This window comes from Lepidochelys olivacea, assembly GCF_965140295.1.
Source record: "Lepidochelys olivacea isolate rLepOli2 genome assembly, chromosome: 8".
Lineage (NCBI taxonomy): Eukaryota > Metazoa > Chordata > Testudines > Cheloniidae > Lepidochelys > Lepidochelys olivacea.
Window position 1 is genome coordinate 3,212,179 of NC_140418.1, and position 20,467 is coordinate 3,232,645.

General features: G+C 48.5%; 1 protein-coding gene across 1 annotated transcript in view; it reads left to right on the forward strand.

Annotated features, from left to right (window-relative positions):
• Nucleotides 1-20,467, forward strand: part of ADAM19 (ADAM metallopeptidase domain 19) — a 51,596-nt gene that overhangs the window by 28,722 nt on the left and 2,407 nt on the right. The window contains exons 8-22 of the mRNA XM_084635871.1: nucleotides 1,139-1,210; nucleotides 1,995-2,161; nucleotides 3,358-3,442; nucleotides 4,093-4,232; nucleotides 5,900-6,077; nucleotides 7,742-7,831; nucleotides 10,162-10,357; nucleotides 11,346-11,454; nucleotides 12,197-12,401; nucleotides 13,170-13,247; nucleotides 13,557-13,665; nucleotides 13,770-13,914; nucleotides 14,360-14,441; nucleotides 15,723-15,953; nucleotides 18,785-18,931. Coding sequence (XP_084491997.1) covers nucleotides 1,139-1,210; nucleotides 1,995-2,161; nucleotides 3,358-3,442; nucleotides 4,093-4,232; nucleotides 5,900-6,077; nucleotides 7,742-7,831; nucleotides 10,162-10,357; nucleotides 11,346-11,454; nucleotides 12,197-12,401; nucleotides 13,170-13,247; nucleotides 13,557-13,665; nucleotides 13,770-13,914; nucleotides 14,360-14,441; nucleotides 15,723-15,953; nucleotides 18,785-18,931 — 2,034 coding nt within the window. The remainder of the gene's footprint in view (nucleotides 1-1,138; nucleotides 1,211-1,994; nucleotides 2,162-3,357; nucleotides 3,443-4,092; nucleotides 4,233-5,899; nucleotides 6,078-7,741; nucleotides 7,832-10,161; nucleotides 10,358-11,345; nucleotides 11,455-12,196; nucleotides 12,402-13,169; nucleotides 13,248-13,556; nucleotides 13,666-13,769; nucleotides 13,915-14,359; nucleotides 14,442-15,722; nucleotides 15,954-18,784; nucleotides 18,932-20,467) is intronic.

Sequence of the window (20,467 nt, forward strand, 5' to 3'; positions counted from 1 at the left end):
TGATTCAGTTACACAGCTCCACGTTTAATGATGGCTCTCTACAGATTGTGATTTGGGGTTGTGGGGTTTCTCAGGGATAACCTGGTCCCCTAATTCTACTCCCTGTCTCTTCCCTAAAGAAATCCAGGTGATTGGCTATTCTCAGTTGGTATTTAATGGTGGAGGTAAAGAAAGCTCTTGCTGAGGTTTCAGATGCTGCGAATCTAAACTTTCTGTCGAAGCTGTTCAATACCATCCCAAACGTGACAATGTTTAATTGATCATTTAATTATCAGCATAGAGTGGAGTAGGGGGGTCCACCCCATTCATAAAGTTACAACCTGATGCTAGAATTGCACAGCTCCTTCAGGGCTATTGGCTGTAACTTATTCTGAATGACACTAGAGAGGCAGATGCTGGGTGTTTCTCCTGAGTTAGGCACCAGGAAACTGCAGAGATTGTGAGAAAATGCAGCTTATTCAGGGATTACCAGATGTTCTTCACCCTTTCGTTAGTCAAACCCTTGATGTGATCAATGCAAACTACCCATTCCTAAAAGAAAAAATGCCCCAGCTTTTCCAGTGAAAACACCCAGTCTATTTTTAAAGGATCTTTTTGTAACTTATTTTAAGTACATGAATCAAACATTATTTGCCAAGTTAATTCATTATTTATCACATGTTTTCAATGGGCCAAAAGTGTTTTAAATGAAGCAATGCAGCTATCATTTTTGTCCGGTAAGTGAGTTGTGTAAATAATCCTCTGTGATAAGTGCTGTGGTTGTGCTAATTATAGGCATGAAGTTACATTACCTTGTGCTTAACATGGCAAATTAGTCCACTCCTTACGTAACTGTCTGGCTAGGGGATTCTCACCTGGGATGTACATGCGTTGCTCTGTTCGATGACTAGCGTCACGGTGATATGATGCTGCCAGCTCAGAGCACGGGGAGAAGTGCTACGAGATCTAGACCTGGGTAGCTCCTCCTGTTGCTAATAGGGGTCTGGTGTATACACTGAAGAAGGACTCCTGGGCACCACATGTGCACTGACTGGGTTAGTCACTTCAGCATTTTCAGAATAACATGATCTGGTTAAATGTGTGTTACGCTCTTGTTTGTTTTTAAAGGATGTTGCTGATTTGTGCTCGTTTCATTCAGTTTCAGAAGAATAACTATGACCTTCAACTAACGAAGAATAAACTAGTGGCGGTTGCTAATTACGTAGATAAGGTGAGGCCAGGTGTGTAACCGGTGGGAAAGGAGCTGAAATCTCAGCGAAACACCATCACCTGAACTTCTTGTGCCAGAAAGAAAGCTTCCTTCTCGGCAAAGGGAATTCCCCTTTGGCTCCTTCTCCCTGATGACCTGGCACTGTGTAGACTGGATGGCATCCCCAGAACAGTTCCACTGAGCAGAGGCATTGGAGACAGGGAGCCGAGAGGGAATCCCCTTTCCTTACAGGGGTGTTAGCAAGAAAATATCAATGTGTTTTGAATTGTTTCTTCTCAAAGCTGTGTTATTGTGGATGACCTTCATCGCTTACAGCAAACTACAAGGAGGGAGAGCTCAGTGGTTTGAGCATTGGCCTGCTAAACCCCAGGGTTGTGAGTTCAATCCTTGAGGGGGCCATTTAGGGATCTGGGGCAAAAATTGGGGATTGGTCCTGCTTTGAGCAGGGTGTTGGACTAGATGACCTCCTGAGGTCCCTTCCAACCCTGATATTCTATGATTCTTGAGCACCATTAGCCAAAAAATGAAAGCACTACATCTGGCATCCAGCCCAGATTGTGCTTTGGAAGGGTTTTGTATTGGATGTTGACCGGGCTCTTCCCATCCCGGAGCTGAGGGTAGAACATGCTTCTAGGGAGACCCACTTTCCCTGAACCTATGGTTCTGTCTGATTGTACAAAAGTCACATATTTCACATCGTTTATATTCACGGTTTAAAATGAGGAGAAAAATCAGCAGCTATCAGTTGATCGGCTCTTTCCTCTCTTCTCTGTGCATCTTCTAGTTTTACAAGTCCCTGAACATTCGGATTGCCCTGGTGGGGCTGGAGGTCTGGACTGACCGAAATAAGTGCGATGTATCCGAGAATTCACATTCCACCCTTTGGTCCTTCCTCGCTTGGAGGCGCAAGCTGCTAACCCGCAAAAAACACGACAATGCCCAGTTAATCACGTATGTTGCTTTTCCTGGAATAACACAATCTCTCTGCCCAAGGGATCTAGGGACAAGGTGTGAAATCAGCAGGGATAAGGTTCTTGCTGGAACACATTCATGGGGCTGGAGCCTTAGAAAGGTGCATATCCCCAAGTGGTATGCAGTCACAGTACATGTGCATTGAAGCGGGGGACTGCCATTTCCATTATTTGCACAATACACATGCAAATTCTTGCGCATCTTTGCATGCACAGTAGTGCACCCACTTTTCTGAAGATCTGGGCCGGAAGGCAAGATGTACAGTCTTCAGTGGGTGCAGATTGCAGGAGGCACTCAGCCAGTTGTGGGACAGGGCCTGTGTTAGCAAGTGCATCATTCTGCCTCTGACATGCTTGGTGCATCGGGCTGGGAGCAAGCTGGCTGATCAGAGTGACTCATCCTGTTGATCTGATTAGTGCCACTGGATACAGGGCCAGCAAGGTTGGCCTGTTAGAAGAACAATCTGCAGCAGCTCCCTAGTTCTGGCTCTTTCTCCAGTGAGAATTTCCCATTAGCAGGTTGTGGGAAGTGGACTGGGAACCAGTGAAAAGAAAATGCAGAGATACAACAGCTTTTCCGTGGGGTTTTTCACGGACGGATCCACCCTGTTTTTGATACTGTTCTGGGTGTCTGGTCAGACATGATTCCCCAAGCCACCGCTTTCTTATAAGACCCTAAAAACTTGAAAGGGCAGTGTAGCATTCCAGGTCACTGGGGACTCCTTAAATCAACGCACTGAGCTAGTGAGCCCTAGAATATGTCTGCACTGCATGGGTATTCACCCAGCACACATTAAATTTCCAAAGTGTGGCCCCAGCATACAGTGGGCTCAGGATACAGCCTGGGGTGGACTTTCAGTGGACAGTCTCTTGTGTGTTTGTTTCCAAGTCCAGGAAGTCAGTAGTCTGCTAGGAACATCCCCAGGCCATTACAAGCAATCAGATTGGCTGCACAGTCCAGATGGCTTGATCATGGTGTCAGGTGAACTATTAGCTCTAGAAGAGGAATGGTGGAGCTGAAAAGCTAAACTATGAAGATAGCAGGAAAGGTATTAACGAAGAAGCCATTTCCTTATGGTCTGATGTAAGTTCATAAGGCTACAGACACCACTGGTTTCTACAACACCTCAGACTAGATCGCTGTCCCATTTCATTATTTCTCCGGATTGTTTTCAGTGGGATATCGTTCCAGGGCACCACAATCGGCTTAGCTCCGCTGATGGCCATGTGCTCCGATTTCCAATCTGGAGGGGTGAACATGGTAAGTTATTGCTAACCACTTATCAGGCGATTCCTGTGTGTAGCAAATACATGTGATAGCTGCCTCCCAGAAAACGCTTTTCCAGGTCGGTCTCCAGCATTCCCTTTCATAAAAGGTCAAAGACAACCCCAGGTAACAATTCTTCATGCATCAGTGAAAGGCTCTGGGTACCTCATTCATCCCGAGCACACACAGTCCTGACAAAACATTGGTGGGGAGAAGATGGAGGTGGGAGTTGAATCTGGAGCATTTGTGCGTAGAAAACAAGACTTCAGTCTCGGGTGCCAGCAATCCAGCACATGGTGCCACCACTCCTGTCATGTAAGAGGTTACTGGGGCCTAACGATAAACAATATTCAATTAAACCAAATGTAAAGGCCTGTTATACAGCATTATGGCCCAGACAGACAGGCCGTGGGCAGTACAGACTGGTGCTCATTGCCAGCAGGCCACTTTGCAACAGACATCTGAAACAGACAGAGCTGAGCTGCAGCGTCCAGACCCCATCGTGCAGGCTGCTCTAGCTGAGCGTTTTGCTGCAGGCCCATCTTCCGCAGCAGAAAATGCACCTCCCTGCCCAGCCCTGCTGGGCGCGAGCGCTCGGCCGACGTGTCAGTGACACGCCGACCCTGCTTTTTGATTCCGACCAGGATCATTCCGACAACCCCATCGGCGTCGCCGCCACCGTGGCCCATGAGATGGGCCACAACTTGGGCATGAGCCACGACTCGGCTGGCTGCTGTGCCGCCCATGCTGACGACGGAGGCTGCATCATGGCTGCTGCCACAGGGTGAGTCGCTCTCCCGTGATCCTCCCCGAGGGAAACAAAACCCGCTGCCCCCGGAGAACCCAGCGGGACCGGGATCATGGAGAATGCAGCAGAGAGCCGGGTCCAGCGCTGGGTGTTGTCTGTAATAGGTTTACAGAGACACCGCTTCCGTGGCAACTTGGGTCACATGGTAGGGGCAGTTAGTTTAATTCCCAGCTTAAAGTAAACTGCCCCTCACCAAATGACCGACCCCAAAGGGGTCTGCCAAAGCATTCCTGCAGCATGCATCCTGCAGCGTGCATCCTGATTTAGTTGCATGTGCTCTGTATGTAAAATACCCCTATGGGAGTTAGGCACTCTTACCTGTACAGCAGCAGGGATCATACTCCCAGGCAATGTGGTAACCAAGGGCAAAGCGATTACCTGGGGGACTGTCAAAAGGCACAGCTACAGAGCCATGTTTCTAAGCTGATCTTTACCTGGGGTTGTCCTTGCCTGTTATGAGCTTCTTGTTAAGAGAACTCAGATCCACTTAATGTCAATTCACTGGGGGCAATTAACAGGTTAATGGTGTGAGAGCGTAGTTTTGCCCTGTAAGTGATGGTGCAGCAAATGGATTTGGTCCATGCTCCTCTGCTTCTATTTCAGGTGAGTGGTTACAAGTCTGTATTTCAAAGGAAAGGAACAGCAAGCCCTGAGGGGAAGAGGGAGGAAGAGCTCGAGTGTGAACACAGGGGGATTCCAGGGTTAATTTTTCATGGGTTCCGTGTTTCTTCAGACACACAAAAACCCTAGCTCTCCCCTCCTCCCTTAAAGCCACACACCCTCTTATTGCTGAAAAATTAACTCCTCAGGACTCCAGAAGAGTTTCTAGAAGTTCTAGAACTGGGCTCTGTGCTAATTAAAAACCCTAACGGACCCCCCACTCCTCACCCCCTTCTTATTGAAACGAAACAAACCCATCATTTAACCAAGAACATCTGAAGTTGTTTAACCAAAGCCGATCTTTAAAACCCCTTGTTTTGATGTCATTGAGTTTTCTCAAACAAAGGAAGATATCAAGAGGGAAAGTGGCAGTACGTTGGCATGCGTGTACACACAAATGCAACATGATGTGCATGAGTCTAACATACACTCCAAAAGGAAATTAAAAAGCCATGTAGCAGAAAACATACTTAAACCCGTTCCACTTGAGTAGGAGGTTGGAGCGGAGAGGGGGAATAAATCTTCCTATCAGTCAGATTCACAACCAATTATTCAGTGTCAAGTATAAGGTTCTAAAAGTTACTCTCACAGTTCAGAAGAAGCCCTACTGAGTGGCTAAGGGGATATCTCCCTGGGGGCTATGTACGTGGAGCCTGGGTTTTAGTCTAATACTTTATATTAAGAAAACCTCTTGGATGGGGTGACAGCTGTGCCTTTTCCAGACTCTCCCACCTTGAATCCCCCACATGGGGAAAGAGCTGAAATCTAAACTCATTGTCCCATGTAACCTGGATACAAGATGGAATCTGACCCTGACCGTGACCACACAGGCCAAATTCACCCTTTGTGCAACTTCACTGCAGTGCTGGTGGGGGCCCAGCCCGCAGGGGAGGAGCAGTTCTACCTGTGTGTACACTTGCTCTGCTGCTTTATGCCTTAGATCTCCTCTAATGCGATGCTCTTCTGACCTGATCCGTGCGCAGGCACCCATTCCCCAGGGTATTCAGCACGTGCAATAGGAAGGAGCTGGACAGGTACCTGCAGTCCGGCGGAGGGATCTGTCTCTCCAACATGCCAGACCCCAATACTTTATACGGCGGGAAGAGGTGTGGAAACGGTTACCTGGAAGATGGGGAGGAATGTGACTGCGGAGAAGTGGAGGTAACTCTCATGTAGATCTAATTGTGTGAGGCTGAGATGGGAGAAAGTGATGCAGGCGCGAAGCGGCCGACAGGTACACAAACCCATGCTATGTGCTCAGCTTGTATAGGTGCAGGAGTCACGCATGTGTAAGGGACAATTAACATGGGTGCAGTGTCCATCAGATTGTAAAGCTCTTTAGGGCCGAGACCTTGTCTAACTGTATGTACAGCACCTAACGCAATGCATCCCTGATCCCGACAGGGGCCTCTGCGGGCTACCACAATACAAACAATAATGGTAACATGCATTTGTAACTTGCTAGCTAAATGGGTCATGTCCCCCTCTAGTGGCTGATGTACATAGAAGATAAGAGCCTGCTACTGATATCCACTAATGAAGTGACTTCTTTAGCTCAGGTGACCGAAGTCTGTGCTTTTGATGCTGAAGATTTTAGGATTAATCCCTGCTGATGACCCCTTGAGGGAGTGGTTACACGTTCAGCACTGCTTTTGGCGGAGGGCATGTGCAGAGAACGTCCAGCATGCATGCTTGTAGGAGGCATGTATGGAGAGAGCATGCAACCTGGATACTTGTATCTTTAGGAACTATACTAAGCTAAAGCACTTACCACGGAGCGTATTTTAAAAATCCACACGGACTGGTCAGCATTGGGAAGAGCATTTGCATGAGTGGAAGGATGGGAGTTCAGTGTAGAGAAGCCCTTTAGCTTAGTGGATAGAGCACTAGCTTGGCTTCTATTCCTGGTTCTGCCACTGGCCTGCTGGCTAACCCTGTGCAAATCACAGCACCATTCTTTGCCTCAGTTTCCCAATCTGTAAAATGGGGATAATGATAATGGGGGTGAAGTGCTTGAGATCTACCAATGAGAAGTGCTACATAAGAGCTAGGTGTGAGTATTCTAGTTGCCATCTTAATGCAATCACTCCACCAACACAGCTCTAAAATATGGTTAAACTACATGGGTAGACTGGACACACCACAACATTTGCATTGAGTTCTAGATTTTAGATAGTCCAGGCGCCTCTGGTTTGACCTAATGCAAAGAGGGGGAGTCATTTGAAAAATTCAAAGCCAGAAGTAGGTTTGAAGCAGCCCCAAAGTTCAGGGATCTGGAATCTGCAATCGATTTGGATCCAGATCTAAATCAGAAAAAATGGGGGTAGGAGACTCACTGGCTTTTCTGACAGCCGTATGAGCCTCCTCTGCATTGCAGTTTGCCAGGCTCACTGTAATTATGTGCAGCTTCATCTCTGAACACGTCAGGTCACCTCCTTTCTTTCATTCTGTGCTTCCCTGTGTTATTCTCTCTGTGAGTAAGCAGAATGAGACGGAACCCTCCTGGGACTAGCAGCCCAGAGCCACCAGTTGAAATGCACACAGCGTGATCTAACCTTCCATTCGTTAGAAGGGATGTCAATAGCATACTACTGCCAGGACACACACACGGCTTAGCAGCAGTGCTGCGGCTAGAAGACAAGTGCGGGCCTTTCTGGAGGGGCCATTTGCACTGAACGTGCAGGGAGAGGAAGGAGGGCAGATACACTGTGTGCATCTTCAACAAGAATGGGATAAGCCCTGCCCTGGAAACTGGCCACGTGGGTGTTTCTAGCTCAGAACATCTGCCTCATAAACACCGCACATCTCTTGCTCCTCTCTCTCAGGAGTGCAATAATCCCTGCTGCAACGCCATTGATTGCTCCCTGAAGCCTGGCGCCGAGTGTGCTCATGGAACCTGCTGTCACCAGTGCAAGGTGGGGCCCGTTGCATCTTCCCTGTACTAGCAAAGAAGAGAGAGGTTGGTCAGGGGGCTGTTAGAGCAGGGGAGTGGCTGAGGGGAAACTGATGGAGAGAGGAGCATCCTCCCTCCAATGATTTGCAAAGACGTACGTAACACAGTCCTGAGCACTGTGTGGATTCTCCACCGCAGGCAGGCGTATCTTGTTTATGCCTTCTAGTTTCTTTGCCCCTCTGCTATTATTCATCTCTACACAATATTTGGGAAGCAGCTCGTATACAACATGCACGTTTAAATACAGTTGCATTCTCCTACGCAAGTGTCTTCTCCCTCTGTCCAAAGACAAGAGATGCCCTGGTGATAGGCACAAACAGGCACCTACAGCTGATAGATCCCTGCTGTTAGCTCACTGAGGCCGTATAGTACTGGCCAGGCTCCAGGAACACATTTTCATATGGGTCCCAGCCCCCCGATTTTGGACCTGCAGTCAACAGTGGGGCAAATGGTAGAAAGTAGAGATCTAACAACCTGGTCACGTTCACCACTCAGGGTGTGAGACATCTGTGTTCGTACCCACTTTGCTCGCTGCCCGCCATCGGCTTCAAGCACAAAGGTGGAGGCTGTCTTTGAGGCTGTGGCCTTATATGTATTGCTTTGAAAAATGCTGCGGAGGAGGAGGAGGAAAATACCCTTTTGTCCCGAATCCCGATGTCCTAAGCTTGTCAGTAGTATAGGCCAAGATCTTCAAAAGTGACTCATGGTTTTGGGTGCCCAGCGTCAGACCCGTTAAAGGGGCCAGAATTTCAGAGAATGGATATCAACACTTTCTGCAAAGCACAGCTCTTCAGGTACCTAAAGTTGTGTCCCCAACAACGGAGGCAGCTAACATTTCTAGTAATGTTTGCAAGTCTTTATCGTTTATATGAATAGGATTTCAGTACATAATGTAGGTTAATTCGTTGCTCTGTTGGAGGCTTGTGTGAAGCGTATGCTGTCCTTGTGCATAGTAGCGATGGGTCATAGTCCCTGTCATTTCAAACACGTGGCCAGTTGGATTCAGTTCCTGTCACTTTGTTACTGCCTGCAGCCTCTCCTGTGATCAGTGGAGTGAACTCTGCAAGTCTTCTGCAATTTAAAAAAACGTGGGCAGTCTAGACAGTTGAGAAGTCAGTTTTCTCCTTTTCCCTTCCACCTTCCATCCCCTGGGGAGGCCAGCACCATCTGTTATGGCTTACACTGGTGCCGTGCTGTGATTACGAGGGGTTAAACCACATCAGGGGACAAGTTTCTCTTTCCAAGAAGACAACTGGCACAGCAGGGCTTGGCGTGTAGGTTCCCTGGTGGATTATGTTACCAGTTTATTGATCATTTTTGTGTTCTGCCCCAGTGGTTGGTGAAAGAGTGAAATTATATTCAAGGAGAAACCTGCACATGAGAACAGGGAGCATTTTCCTTGTGGGGGTTCGACTGGACATTATCGTTGTCTTTAGCCTTTTAGTGAACGATTGAATTCCTGTAACATATCAGGTAACTGGAGAAACTCCATCAGCAGGGCGTGTGCTGTGGATGTCTGGATCTCACTTTACATCTCCGCTTTCCTAGGAAAGTCTGGTCAAAATAGCCTGGTTGTTTGAACTCCTTCCAAGCCTGGGTGTGGAGGACTTGAGTTCTGCAAATAATACACTTGCCTGGCCCAGTGGATGTAAACTCTACAACCAGATGTCACTAAGTTCAATGCATTGGGTGTGATGAGTGGTGTGTAAATATATAAATGTATGTCGAGCAGAGCCCTCCCTGGAGCAATCTGACTGCCTTGCTCGTGTCGAACAGGGTTGCTGTCTCATTAGATCTTGCAGGAAATCTTGCGTATTTCTGGTTTTGGAGCCCAACGTCCCAAGTTCAAACACCCACAGTTTCTCCAGGTGATTAATCCTCACACAGGCTCCCCTTCCGGAAAAGGGGGATCGCAGGCAATCACCTTATCGTGCAATGTGCCCATGCCGATCACCGCTGGGCTGCGAGACACTAACAGCATTTCAGTGGCTAGGCCTGGGTTCCCAGCCGTCCTCGAGATGAAAGATACTAACTGCACCACGGTACTGTACTTCGCCCAGCTCATTTTAACGTGAGATGGGCAAGGGCTTAAACAGATTAACTTGTTTTTAAACAAGTCTAGCTAGTTAATGAAAGTTCAATTGATAGCGGTTTGGAGCTTGGCTACGACTATGAGCTGAGGGATGGCTAGATTAGACAACTTGTAGATTTTTCTTACCATAGAGAAACAAAACCCTGTTGCAGTCAGGCAAGAAGTAACCATTGATTTTTCCTCCCCCTCCATCTCTTTAGCTGATGGCTCCAGGAACTCTCTGCAGGGAGACGTCTAGACCCTGTGACCTGCCAGAGCACTGCACTGGCAAGTCAGCATTCTGTCCCGCCAACTTCTACCAAATGGACGGTACGCCGTGTGCAGGAGGGAGGGCGTATTGCTACGTTGGCATGTGTCTCACGTACGAGCAGCAGTGCTTGGAGCTCTGGGGGCCTGGTAAGGAGCGTGTCTTGCAGAGAAGTAGGCTGCCTGGTGAGATGGTCTTTGCAAAATTGATCATCTGCTTTAGATTATTATTATTATTGTTCATTATGGTAGTGCCTAGGACCCCTTAGTGAAATCGGGACCCATTGTGCTGGGCATGGTACAAATGTAATGAGAGACAATCCCCAGTTGGAGGAGCTTCCAATCCAAATAGACCAGACGGACAAAGGGCAGGAGGGGAAACAAGCATAACGAGGGAATACGAGGTGGCCAAGGTCACTCAGCAGGTCATTGGCCACCTCAGGAATTGAACCTAGGTCTCCTGACTTGTAGACCCGTGCCCTGTATGCTATACTATGCTCCCTCCCTGTAACTGTCTCCAGAAGTGGCCAGGAAGAGTTGAGGCATATTGCAGGGGCAGCACACAGAAGCTTGTACTTCCTCTGCCTGTGTTGTATCTGTTTTCATATAAACAGAGGACTTGTAGATTTCTACGGTGACAGGTTATGACCTCACAAGCATGGAATTGTGACTTCACCATGTGATCGAGGAGAAGCCGGTTGGGGCTGGAGGAAGCATAAATGCAAACCCAAGTGCTTGTGCAAATTATACCAATGACAGCCAGCCAGAAAGCTCCAGCTGTGCCCAGCATTCCACCCGTTTGCTATCATCCAGCAGTGTTCTGTTCCTGAGGACTTGTCGCAGGCTGTCCATGCTCGGCAGGAAAACCTCTCCTGCACTGCTCACTGGGAGGAAGTAGTAATAGGTTCTCGTCCGTCAACTTGTCAGGGAAAAGAATGAACAAGTGCTGGGTTTGAGGAAGCCATAGCGTGACCAGACAGCAAGTTTGAAAAATCGGGACGGGAGTGGTGGGTAATAGGCGCCTATATAAGACAAAGCCCCAAATATTGGGACTGTCCCTATAAAATCGGGACATCTGGCCACCCTAGGAAGCCTCCACCTTTCCCGAAAGCCTGTCACATGAGTCTCTTCCATACAGGAGCGAGGCCTGCACCTGACCTGTGCTTTGAGAAGGTTAACGCTGCCGGCGACACCTATGGGAACTGTGGGAAGGATGTCTACGGCACATACAGGAAGTGTGAGACGAGGTAGAAGGCAGAATGGCCACTGATAACTGCTAGTAGGGAAGTGATGTTTCCTAAGATAAGGAGCACCAGATTAAAGCAAGCTAAACTCTGTTCGTATTGATGCCCTCTCCCTGCAGTCAGACCGCCCTTATCCCCATTAGAACTGTGCGGTTCTTTATGATAGTAGCATTGATATTTATTTGGGCTGCTCAAAATTTTTCCAAGTTTAAAGATTCCACCAAAAAACCCCCTGAATTTTGAAGAAAAAAGGTTGAGATTTCTACCCAACAGTAAAGAGGGAAGGAAATTTTTGAAAAAGTTTTGCTAAGTGTTGTTTCCTGTTATTCGGCCAGGCCCAATATTTATAATGTCTAAAAGGCGTGTTCATGTTCATCTCCATCGCCATCTCCATGGCCATCCATTCAGACTGAACAGTCTTAACACACAGTGTGGTGAAGTGCCCTGCAGCCCTGTGTCCTGTTTATGACTCTGTTGGGTTTGGCTTACCCCAGGTACCTAGGTGAAATGGTGACAAAGCCTGTCTCCTTAGGATTGTTCCTTAAGATGACTCTCATTGGCTCATTATTTCTGTTGCTACTGAACCAATGAATGTTATTGTGTTGACGTACGTTCAGAAATTGGTCAGCACCCCCTCCTATCTGTTGGTTTTAATGTGAATTTTCTTAATTCTGTGGGAATAAAGTGGAAACGTTAACCAGAAGGCACGATGCAACCCTTCACTATGTCTCCACGTTTCAAACAGAGATGCAAAATGTGGGAAGATACAGTGCCAGAGCTCTGCTTCCAAGCCGCTGGAGTCCAGAGCTGTCCCGATAGACACAACCATCATGGTGGAGGGAAGGCCGATCAAGTGTCGGGGGACCCACGTGTATGGTGCTGAAGAGAACGAAGGAGATATGCTAGACCCTGGCCTGGTGATGACGGGAACAAAGTGTGGGAACAATCATGTAGGTACAGCCGCGTACCACAGTGTTGTTGGCTGGGTCTGGGTGTGGCTTTGCCAACTGGAAAATGTTCTATGGTTATTAAACAATTCTCACCTGAGGCTTCATGCCCTTCTGAGGAATTGTTATGTATGTCATCTGGGCAACTTCTTACCACACTGCTTCTGCGTGCTTGTTGAGAGAGAGCACTGCATCCCTACCACAGGCTACCTGCTATAGCAGGGGCTGGACGTGATGGCCTAGGATGTCCCTCCCGCTCCTATGTTTCTAATAGTTCCCTCTCTCTTGAGCAGCAAAAGAAGTCTCCTTTTTACACTGATACCAAAAGGCCGTGCCTCAGATCTTCGCCATGTGAAAGAGGGGGACGATGTTAGATCTGAGTCTTGTGCTCTTGGACAGTGTGGCGTAGAGCGATGAGCACCAGGTTAGGGGGTCAGGAACTAATGCCAGCTCTCACACAGGCCTGCTGCGTGGCTTTGGACGAGTCAATTGGACTCTCAGCCTCAGTTTCTCCATCGCGTGTCTGAAGTCCCATTCACTGGGGCAAGGGTGAGGATGGACATTTGCTTGGAGACCAGCCGAACTTCACTGCTGCCGTGGCTTCAGTTCTGGCGTTATTATTTATTATTATCTGTACTCTGGTAGCCCCCATGAGTCCTAGCCAGCCCTCCCTCCCCCCCCCCGCCGGCACTAGGTGCTGTACAAACATGGAACAAAGGGATGGTCCTTCCCCCAGAGAGCTGACTGGGTGTTTGGTTCCTGGTCCCACAGGTTTGCTTCGAGGGACACTGCAGGAACACATCCATCTTTGACTCTGAAGGCTGTCGGAAGAAGTGCCATGGGCAGGGAGTGAGTGTCTTTCTGTTTCAGGCTGGGGTGGGGACAAGCCACTATACGTTTGTGCCTGGCATTTTGTGGAGCTATTTATACTTAAAAACTCAGTTCTGGTGTCACATTTTACATGAGCTCCTCTGGTCTCCTGCTTCTTACTCCCATTCGAGTGACGGGGTGCCTACCTCCCAACGTGTGCCTTTGAACACCTGCTCTCCCATGTGGCCCATGTGAGGGGCTGGAGGCTGGTGTTTGGTTTGTTGCGGTGCGTGGATTCTAGCAGAGCTGAGCAGCTGCCAATCAAGTCCCTAACTGTTCCCGAAACAGGTGTGCAACAGCAACAAGAACTGCCACTGCAACTGTGGATGGGCACCCCCGTTCTGCAACAAACCTGGGAACGGAGGCAGCCTGGACAGTGGGCCCTTGCCCCAAGAAAGTGGGTGTATCTCATTTTATCTTCCCGGTCCCTAGTAAAGCTGCGGCGTGGGTTGGGGAAGGAAGATCCTTACACAGCGATTGATTCTGTTTTCTTGCTCTCAGGCCTGGTTCCAGTGATGGCAGGAGTCCTGGTTTCCATCTTGCTTTTGATGGGAATAGCAGTTGCATTTTGCTGCTATAAATGGAGGGACAGACTCCGGCCTCTAAAAGAGACCATCATCCCTTCAAAGAGGAGCCAACAGTTTGGGTGAATGTCCAGGCTTATTCTTTGCCTCCCTTTGTCCCAAATTTTTCCAGTGTCCGAGAGAAGAGAAATCACAAATAACTCCTCTATCTAATTATCCGCCTACCTGTGAAGCACCGAAGAAGGTTCACACCATGCAGATCACTCCATGGACTGAACTTTCAGACACCTCCCTTTGGAGAACAGGCACAAAGGAATGTTCCCATAGGCCATTCTGTTGGCCAGGCAGCCACTAATGAATGGCAAGGATGTTTGTGGATGTCAGGATAGCAGTTTGTGTGGTAAAGTTTAGTCACGAGAGGGCAACATGGCTAGACATGCTGGTTGGGCTGGTCGATGTTTTCAAATTTTGATGAAACTTCTTGTTGGAATTTGGGGGGGGGGGAAGAGGAAATGCATTAAGGAAATAACTCCCATTCTTCTCTTTTTTCTCCCTGATTGCCACCAGTGCCTCTGCTCCAGGTCAGTGTGGTGTGAACGGCCATGCAAATCCAGCCTTCAAGCTGAAAACCCCACAGGAACACAAAAAGGTAGAGACAAAGACACTGGAAACCTACCCAGAGGCATGGTTCAGCCATAGTACTAAACCAAGTCTGCTTCTGTCTCCACATCATTCTGGGATGTATGAGCAGGAGTGCTGTAAGCAAGACACAAGGAGTAATTCTTCCGCTCTATTCTGCGCTGCTATGGCCTCAGCTGGAGTGTTGTGTCCAGTTCTGGCCGCCACATTTCAGGCAAGCGCCAGCTCACCCCACTGCAGGGGGAAGCCCTGAGCCTCCACGCCCCACCCCGGGTGGCTGAGTGGCCCGGGATTGATTTTTTTTTCTGTGGGTCAATGGCCCGTGACAGAAAAAAGGTTCCCCACCCCAGAGTCTGCACCCCCAGCTAGAGCCATCACACACCCCACACCCCTGCCCCAGCCCAGAGCCCCCTCCTGCACTCCAAACCCCTCGGTCCCAGGCCAGAGTATCCTGCAGTACCCCAAATCCCTCATCCCTGGCCCCACATCAGAGCCTGCACCCCCAGCCGGAGCCCTCCCCCTCCCCCCATACCCCAACCCTCTGCCCCAGCCTGGAGCCCCCTCCCGCACCCTGAACCCCTCATTTCTAGCCCCACCTTGGAACCCGCACCCCCAGCCCAGAGCCCATACCTCCTCTCACAGCCCAAACCTCAGCCCAGAGCCCCGTCCCGTACTCCAAACCCTTCGGCTCCATCCCCAAGCCTGGAGCCTCCTCCTGCACCCCAAACTCCTCATGCCTGGTGCCACCCCAGAGCCCGCACCCCCAGCTGGCGCCCTCACCGCCTCTCACACCCCAGCCCCCTGAGCCAGCCTGGTGAAAATGAGCGAGTGAGTGAGGGTGGGGAGAGTGAGCAATGGGGCGGGGGGGTGGAGTGAGCAGGGGTGGGGCCTTGGAGAAGAGGCTTGGCACGGGCAGGACCTCAGAGGAGGGGCGGGGCAAGGATGTTGGTTTTGTGTGAGTAAAAAGTTGGCAACCCTAGACTCACTCCTTTTGGCTTCTTTGAAAATCAGTCAAATGGTTTTCTACACTATTCAATGCACCCATTGCTGACACTTGTAAATTTCCTGGGATAGACTTAGTTACAGGCAAAATGATCTAAAATAATCAATATTTGCTAGATATATATGGCCAAAGACAGAGTTACTTGGTCAGTTTAGGACTCTGTAGTCAGCACGTTTTTGCTCTGTTGCTGGAAGGCCTCATGGAAGAAACAGAGGTGTGACAATGAGTATAAAAGGCAGCATGTCTGATGTGGAAATAATGCCTGGTGTTTGTGTGACTTGTATGCAGGCTACCTGCACCCCAGGAATCCCATCAAAGCCTGCAGTGCTTCATCCCAAACCAGCCCCAGATCTCAAAACTAATATACAGCAACCACCTGCTTTCCCAGCTGGCCTCAGCAACGATGCCAGGAAATCCCCTGGTCCGGTATATCGGATAGATGGGATTCTGAAGGACACTGCAAGACGAGTTCCTCCAACCAGGCCAGCACCCCCTGCTCCAAAACTCATAGTCCCACAGGTAAAGGAATCACATTGCAATTTGCCATATATCTGTTTATCTTTCACTGTGGTTGGCACATGCCACCTGTTCTGAGTGAATGTGCTGGAGTCTAGGTGCTCATGGCAACATGAGAGTTATGATGGTCACTAGCATCAGGCATGGGAGAGAGTTCAGTGGCTAACCTTCCCTAATGCAGCTCAAGTGATGCATTTTCCCCACCCGCGCTCTCTCGGAGCACAGACCAAGAGAATTGTGCTGAACTGTGCACAGGAGTTTGTGGTATGGACCCACCAAGGACTCAATTCTTTTGTGCTTTCATTTAGGTTTCATTCATATCTCTTGAGACGAGATGCAGGTGAATGAATCCCATTGTGACACCTCTTCCTGCAGGACAGTTCTATTTCTTCCCCGCAGGGAGGTTCGCATATGTGCTCCTGTTGCCTCACGCTGCAGTTGGGAATGTTCCTGTGCTGGGTGCTCTTTCTCAATGATTATTCTTCATTCAGCTCCGCCAGTTCTGCGGATGCCTCTGCTGCCAGTCCCGCTGGGTGCAAAGCAGACCGTTAGCCAGTATCAGGCAACAGCATTTCCTGCAGCAGGGGCACCAAGGCTTTGTGTAACTGAGATCACACTGGGTATGTCTACGCAGCAACTAGGCACCCGCAGCTGGTCCATGCCTCGGGGCTCGGGCTGCAGCCTGAGCTCTGAGACCCTCCCACCTCGCCGGGTCCCAGAGCCCGGGCTCCATCCCAGGCTCAGAAGTCTACACAGCAGCCCCGCAGCCAGAGCCCCAGGAGTCCAAATCGGCTGGCATGGGCCAGCTGCTGGTTTGTCTTTGCTGTGTAAACGTACCTGCTGACAATTTGCCAGGAGCCTAAGGGCCACACCCATTTTGTATTAAAGAAGCAGATTGCAGTCACTCTTGACTTTTATAGAGTTATAGCCTATGGAGAAGACAACCCCCAGCATGTAATTAGCAATCAAGGAGAGGCCCCATCATACAATACTCCATCTCGATCCTGTCACCTCCAGGAGCATTCCCTGGAGGTGCATCCTTAGGCTGAGGTGTAGCTCTGTGTGGCTGCAGGTTGGCCACACTTGGATTATACGTTAGGTTGTTCCATGTCTGTCGGGCCTCATGCAGCGTGTAATTGATTTGCTAAATTTCCTTCGCTCAAGTCAGCATACAACCCTCTTTAAACCACCCACAATTCCTTGAAAGCCCTTTTACGAGCTTCAGGCCAGAACCAGAGGAAAGCCTTCCAAAGATGCATGCCAGCAGAGAGCTGCATCATAGGAGGCAGCAGGAATTTGGCTTCAGATAGCATCTCCAAAGGATGTAGAGGAGAAATAAGAACAAAACACCGAGTCACACAGGATTTCAGTGTATGGGACTTATTTCTAGCTCCATTGTTCCTATGGAAATTCTGCAATTAGATTATTCACAGGGAAAAAAAACAAACAAAAGCAGGAAGCGGCCTCTGATCAATAATGAGAAAATATCCCTTGTGGCTGTTTGTTGACAAGTGTCCTCCAGTCAAGTTTCTTCTCTGTGACAACCAGATATGCCATGCAGCTGAGGTTGTCTCAGTCAGACCTACAGCAGAGGAACGCTTCTGCGGAGGTTTCAAGAAGGAAGATCCCCTATCATTTGATTTGATTAAGGCCCCAGAGATTAGTTTCACTGCATTTCCCCATATCAGTGTCTTTCCTAAGGATCCACAGCACGGGAGCACTTGCTGTACCTATAAGGACTCTCTGGACACAGGTGTTGATCGTCTGCATTGAAGGAGTTAGAAATTCCCCCTTGAACACAAGAGTGGGACTCGTGAGTTAGTGGTGTTAAAAACCCAAGCATTAGCTGATGTGAACAAACGAGTGTTGCATCTGTATGAGTTCAGATGAACATGGGGGATTTTGGGGGTGCCCTCCAACCTATACAGGCAGACTTATTACTTCAGCACCTGCAGCATAAGGGCTAAACACAGAATCTAAGCAGTGCCATGGGAGTAGGGCCTCTCTGGATGCCTGCTCCCAAGAGTCATTTGTTTTGCACGGAATGTGGTTATAAGAATAGAAAATGTAACGCTGAGCGTATCCCATGGGCAGCTGTTTGTTGCAGGACAAGAGTCATTATTCTGTCATTTGTATTAAAAAAATCTAGTTGCAATCAGATGCTGGTGTGTGGGTGCATGTATATTTTATATAATATGTGCGTGTGTGTTGTCGTGCAGCATGGGGCATGGGTCACTGGCAGGTTTAAAAGGTGGATTCTCTGTAAGTTGAAGTCTTTAAACCATGATTCGAGGACATCAGTAACTCATCCTGAGGTTGGGGGTCTAGTACAGGAGTGGGTGGGCGAGGTTCTGTGGCCTGCGATGTGCAGGAGGTCAGACTAGATGGTCATGATGATCCCTTCTGACCTTAAAGTCTATGGGTCAAAGTACTAGGCTGAGACTTCCCAATCCAAATCAGGGAATCATGCGAATTAAAAGCTCTGGAGGCAGAAGTGCTCAAGTCATGGGCAGAACAGGCAGAGAACATGGGCAGCAGCCACTTGTGCTGCCTCTGTGATTCGGAGGGAGACAGCCATTCTCTCCCCATGTCCATTCAGTCCTCAGCCTCTTTGCTGAGACCACCAGCATGGGCATGTTGTGATGTGTCAGGGCCGGCAGTGGGCTTGTGCTGTTGCATGGGATTCTAGGCTCTCAATAACTGCAAGGAAAGGGCTAAGTCATGTGCAATTGGCTGCAAACCTTTCTTACGCCCTGAGGTTGGGGACCCCATCGGCTTGGCCATAGAGGTGCCCTTCCTGAATGTGAATTCAAAGCTCTTTGTTTCTTGCTTAGGATACTGCTAGACCCCGCCCACCACAGAAAGCTTTGCCGGCTAACCCCGTTCCTACTGGACCCAGGACTGTGCCAAAGATTAACAGCACAACACTACCGCCTCCTACTGCTGGAAGGCACCCAGGACGACACCCACCACCAGCAGAGGTAGGGCTTACTTACAAAATACCGCAGAGGAGAGCAGCATGCTCTCGCCACCACCAAGCACGGCTGTTCCAGAGATAAAATCACCTTGCTATTAAAGTATAAAATCCACTAGCGCAGTGTGGTTAAAGGAAACAAGGAGGTTTTATCACCAAAATATTTCCCTTCGCTGGTTTATTGTGTCTGGGTTGCTTACGAGTGCTTGGCCGCACGCACCTGTTTTTTGTTGTAGGGTTGATGGCACTGATTTTAGTTAATTTCTCACTACATATCTGTTAGGTTAAACGATCGACTGGATTCAGTTCTCCAGGGATACTGAGGACAGTGGCTGTTTCAAAATAGTCTTTAATAGAAACAAAAGATCAGCCGTGGAAATTGCTGAATTTAGGCAACACTGTGACTGGGTTACACAGCAGTTGAGTTGCTTTTTAATTCTCTAGCGGCCAGAGCACCTTCCCAGAGATTAAATCTCTACACTAATTAATGGTCTTCTAGAGAAGGGCACAAGCAGCAACCGAGGTGGCAAAACATGCTGATGACAGACAATTATTTACATTGGTCAAGACTAGTGAAGCACTGAGGAATTTCAAAACCAAGTGACTGGCCAGCATGATGGCAGATTAAATTCATGGTGGCTAAATACAGGACAATACACGCTGGAAGGAAGAACTCTAGCTGCTCAGACACCAGGCTGGTTTTTAAATAAGCTCTTTATCGCTCAAGGAAAAGACTTGATTTGACACTGTGGATATAGCTCCGGGTAAACTTCTCCCCGTTATACAATGGCAGCCATGTTGGATATGTTAGGAATGGGCTAGAAAAAAATACTGACCATATGACGATAGCAGTGTATAATTATAAATTGATGGTAGGCCCTCATCCAGAAACCTGTGTTCCATTCTGGGGTCCAGGGATGGGTGACGTAAAAGATTAGTCAGAATGGCCACTGAGGAGGTATTTTGAAAGGAGATGAATAAGAGAGGACATGGCAGTAGGTGTGTACAAAATAATAAAGGCTATAGAAAAAGTAATTCAGTCACTCCTATTTACCCTTTTTCATAAATTCAGAACAAGGAGGCCATCCAATGAAACCGAAAGGCAACCAATTTGGACCTGGTCAGAGTAAACATGCTTTAACACAACACACTGCCTGTGGAACTCATTGCCACAGGATTCCTAAAGAATTAGACATTTATATGACTACTGAATACATGCACCGTTATATTAGATTGGACAAAAATTATAAGGGATATAAACTTTCCTGCTTCAGGGAAAATTCCAATCTTGTCACTCTTTATATTAGGGTTCCATTGATAAAGAGTTGATAAATGATTAATAGGTGTTTTAATAAATGGTTAATCAATGTTTATGGACTGTTTGAGACCATGGCTTATAACTAGCTACACCACTGTCCAGTGACTAACTTATAACCATCTGTAACACACACTACTCAGGTATGTAAACTGCAAGGAAAGGTTTAGGTCGTGTGCAGTTGACTGCAAACATTTCTTATGCCCTGAGGTTGGGGACCCTATAGGC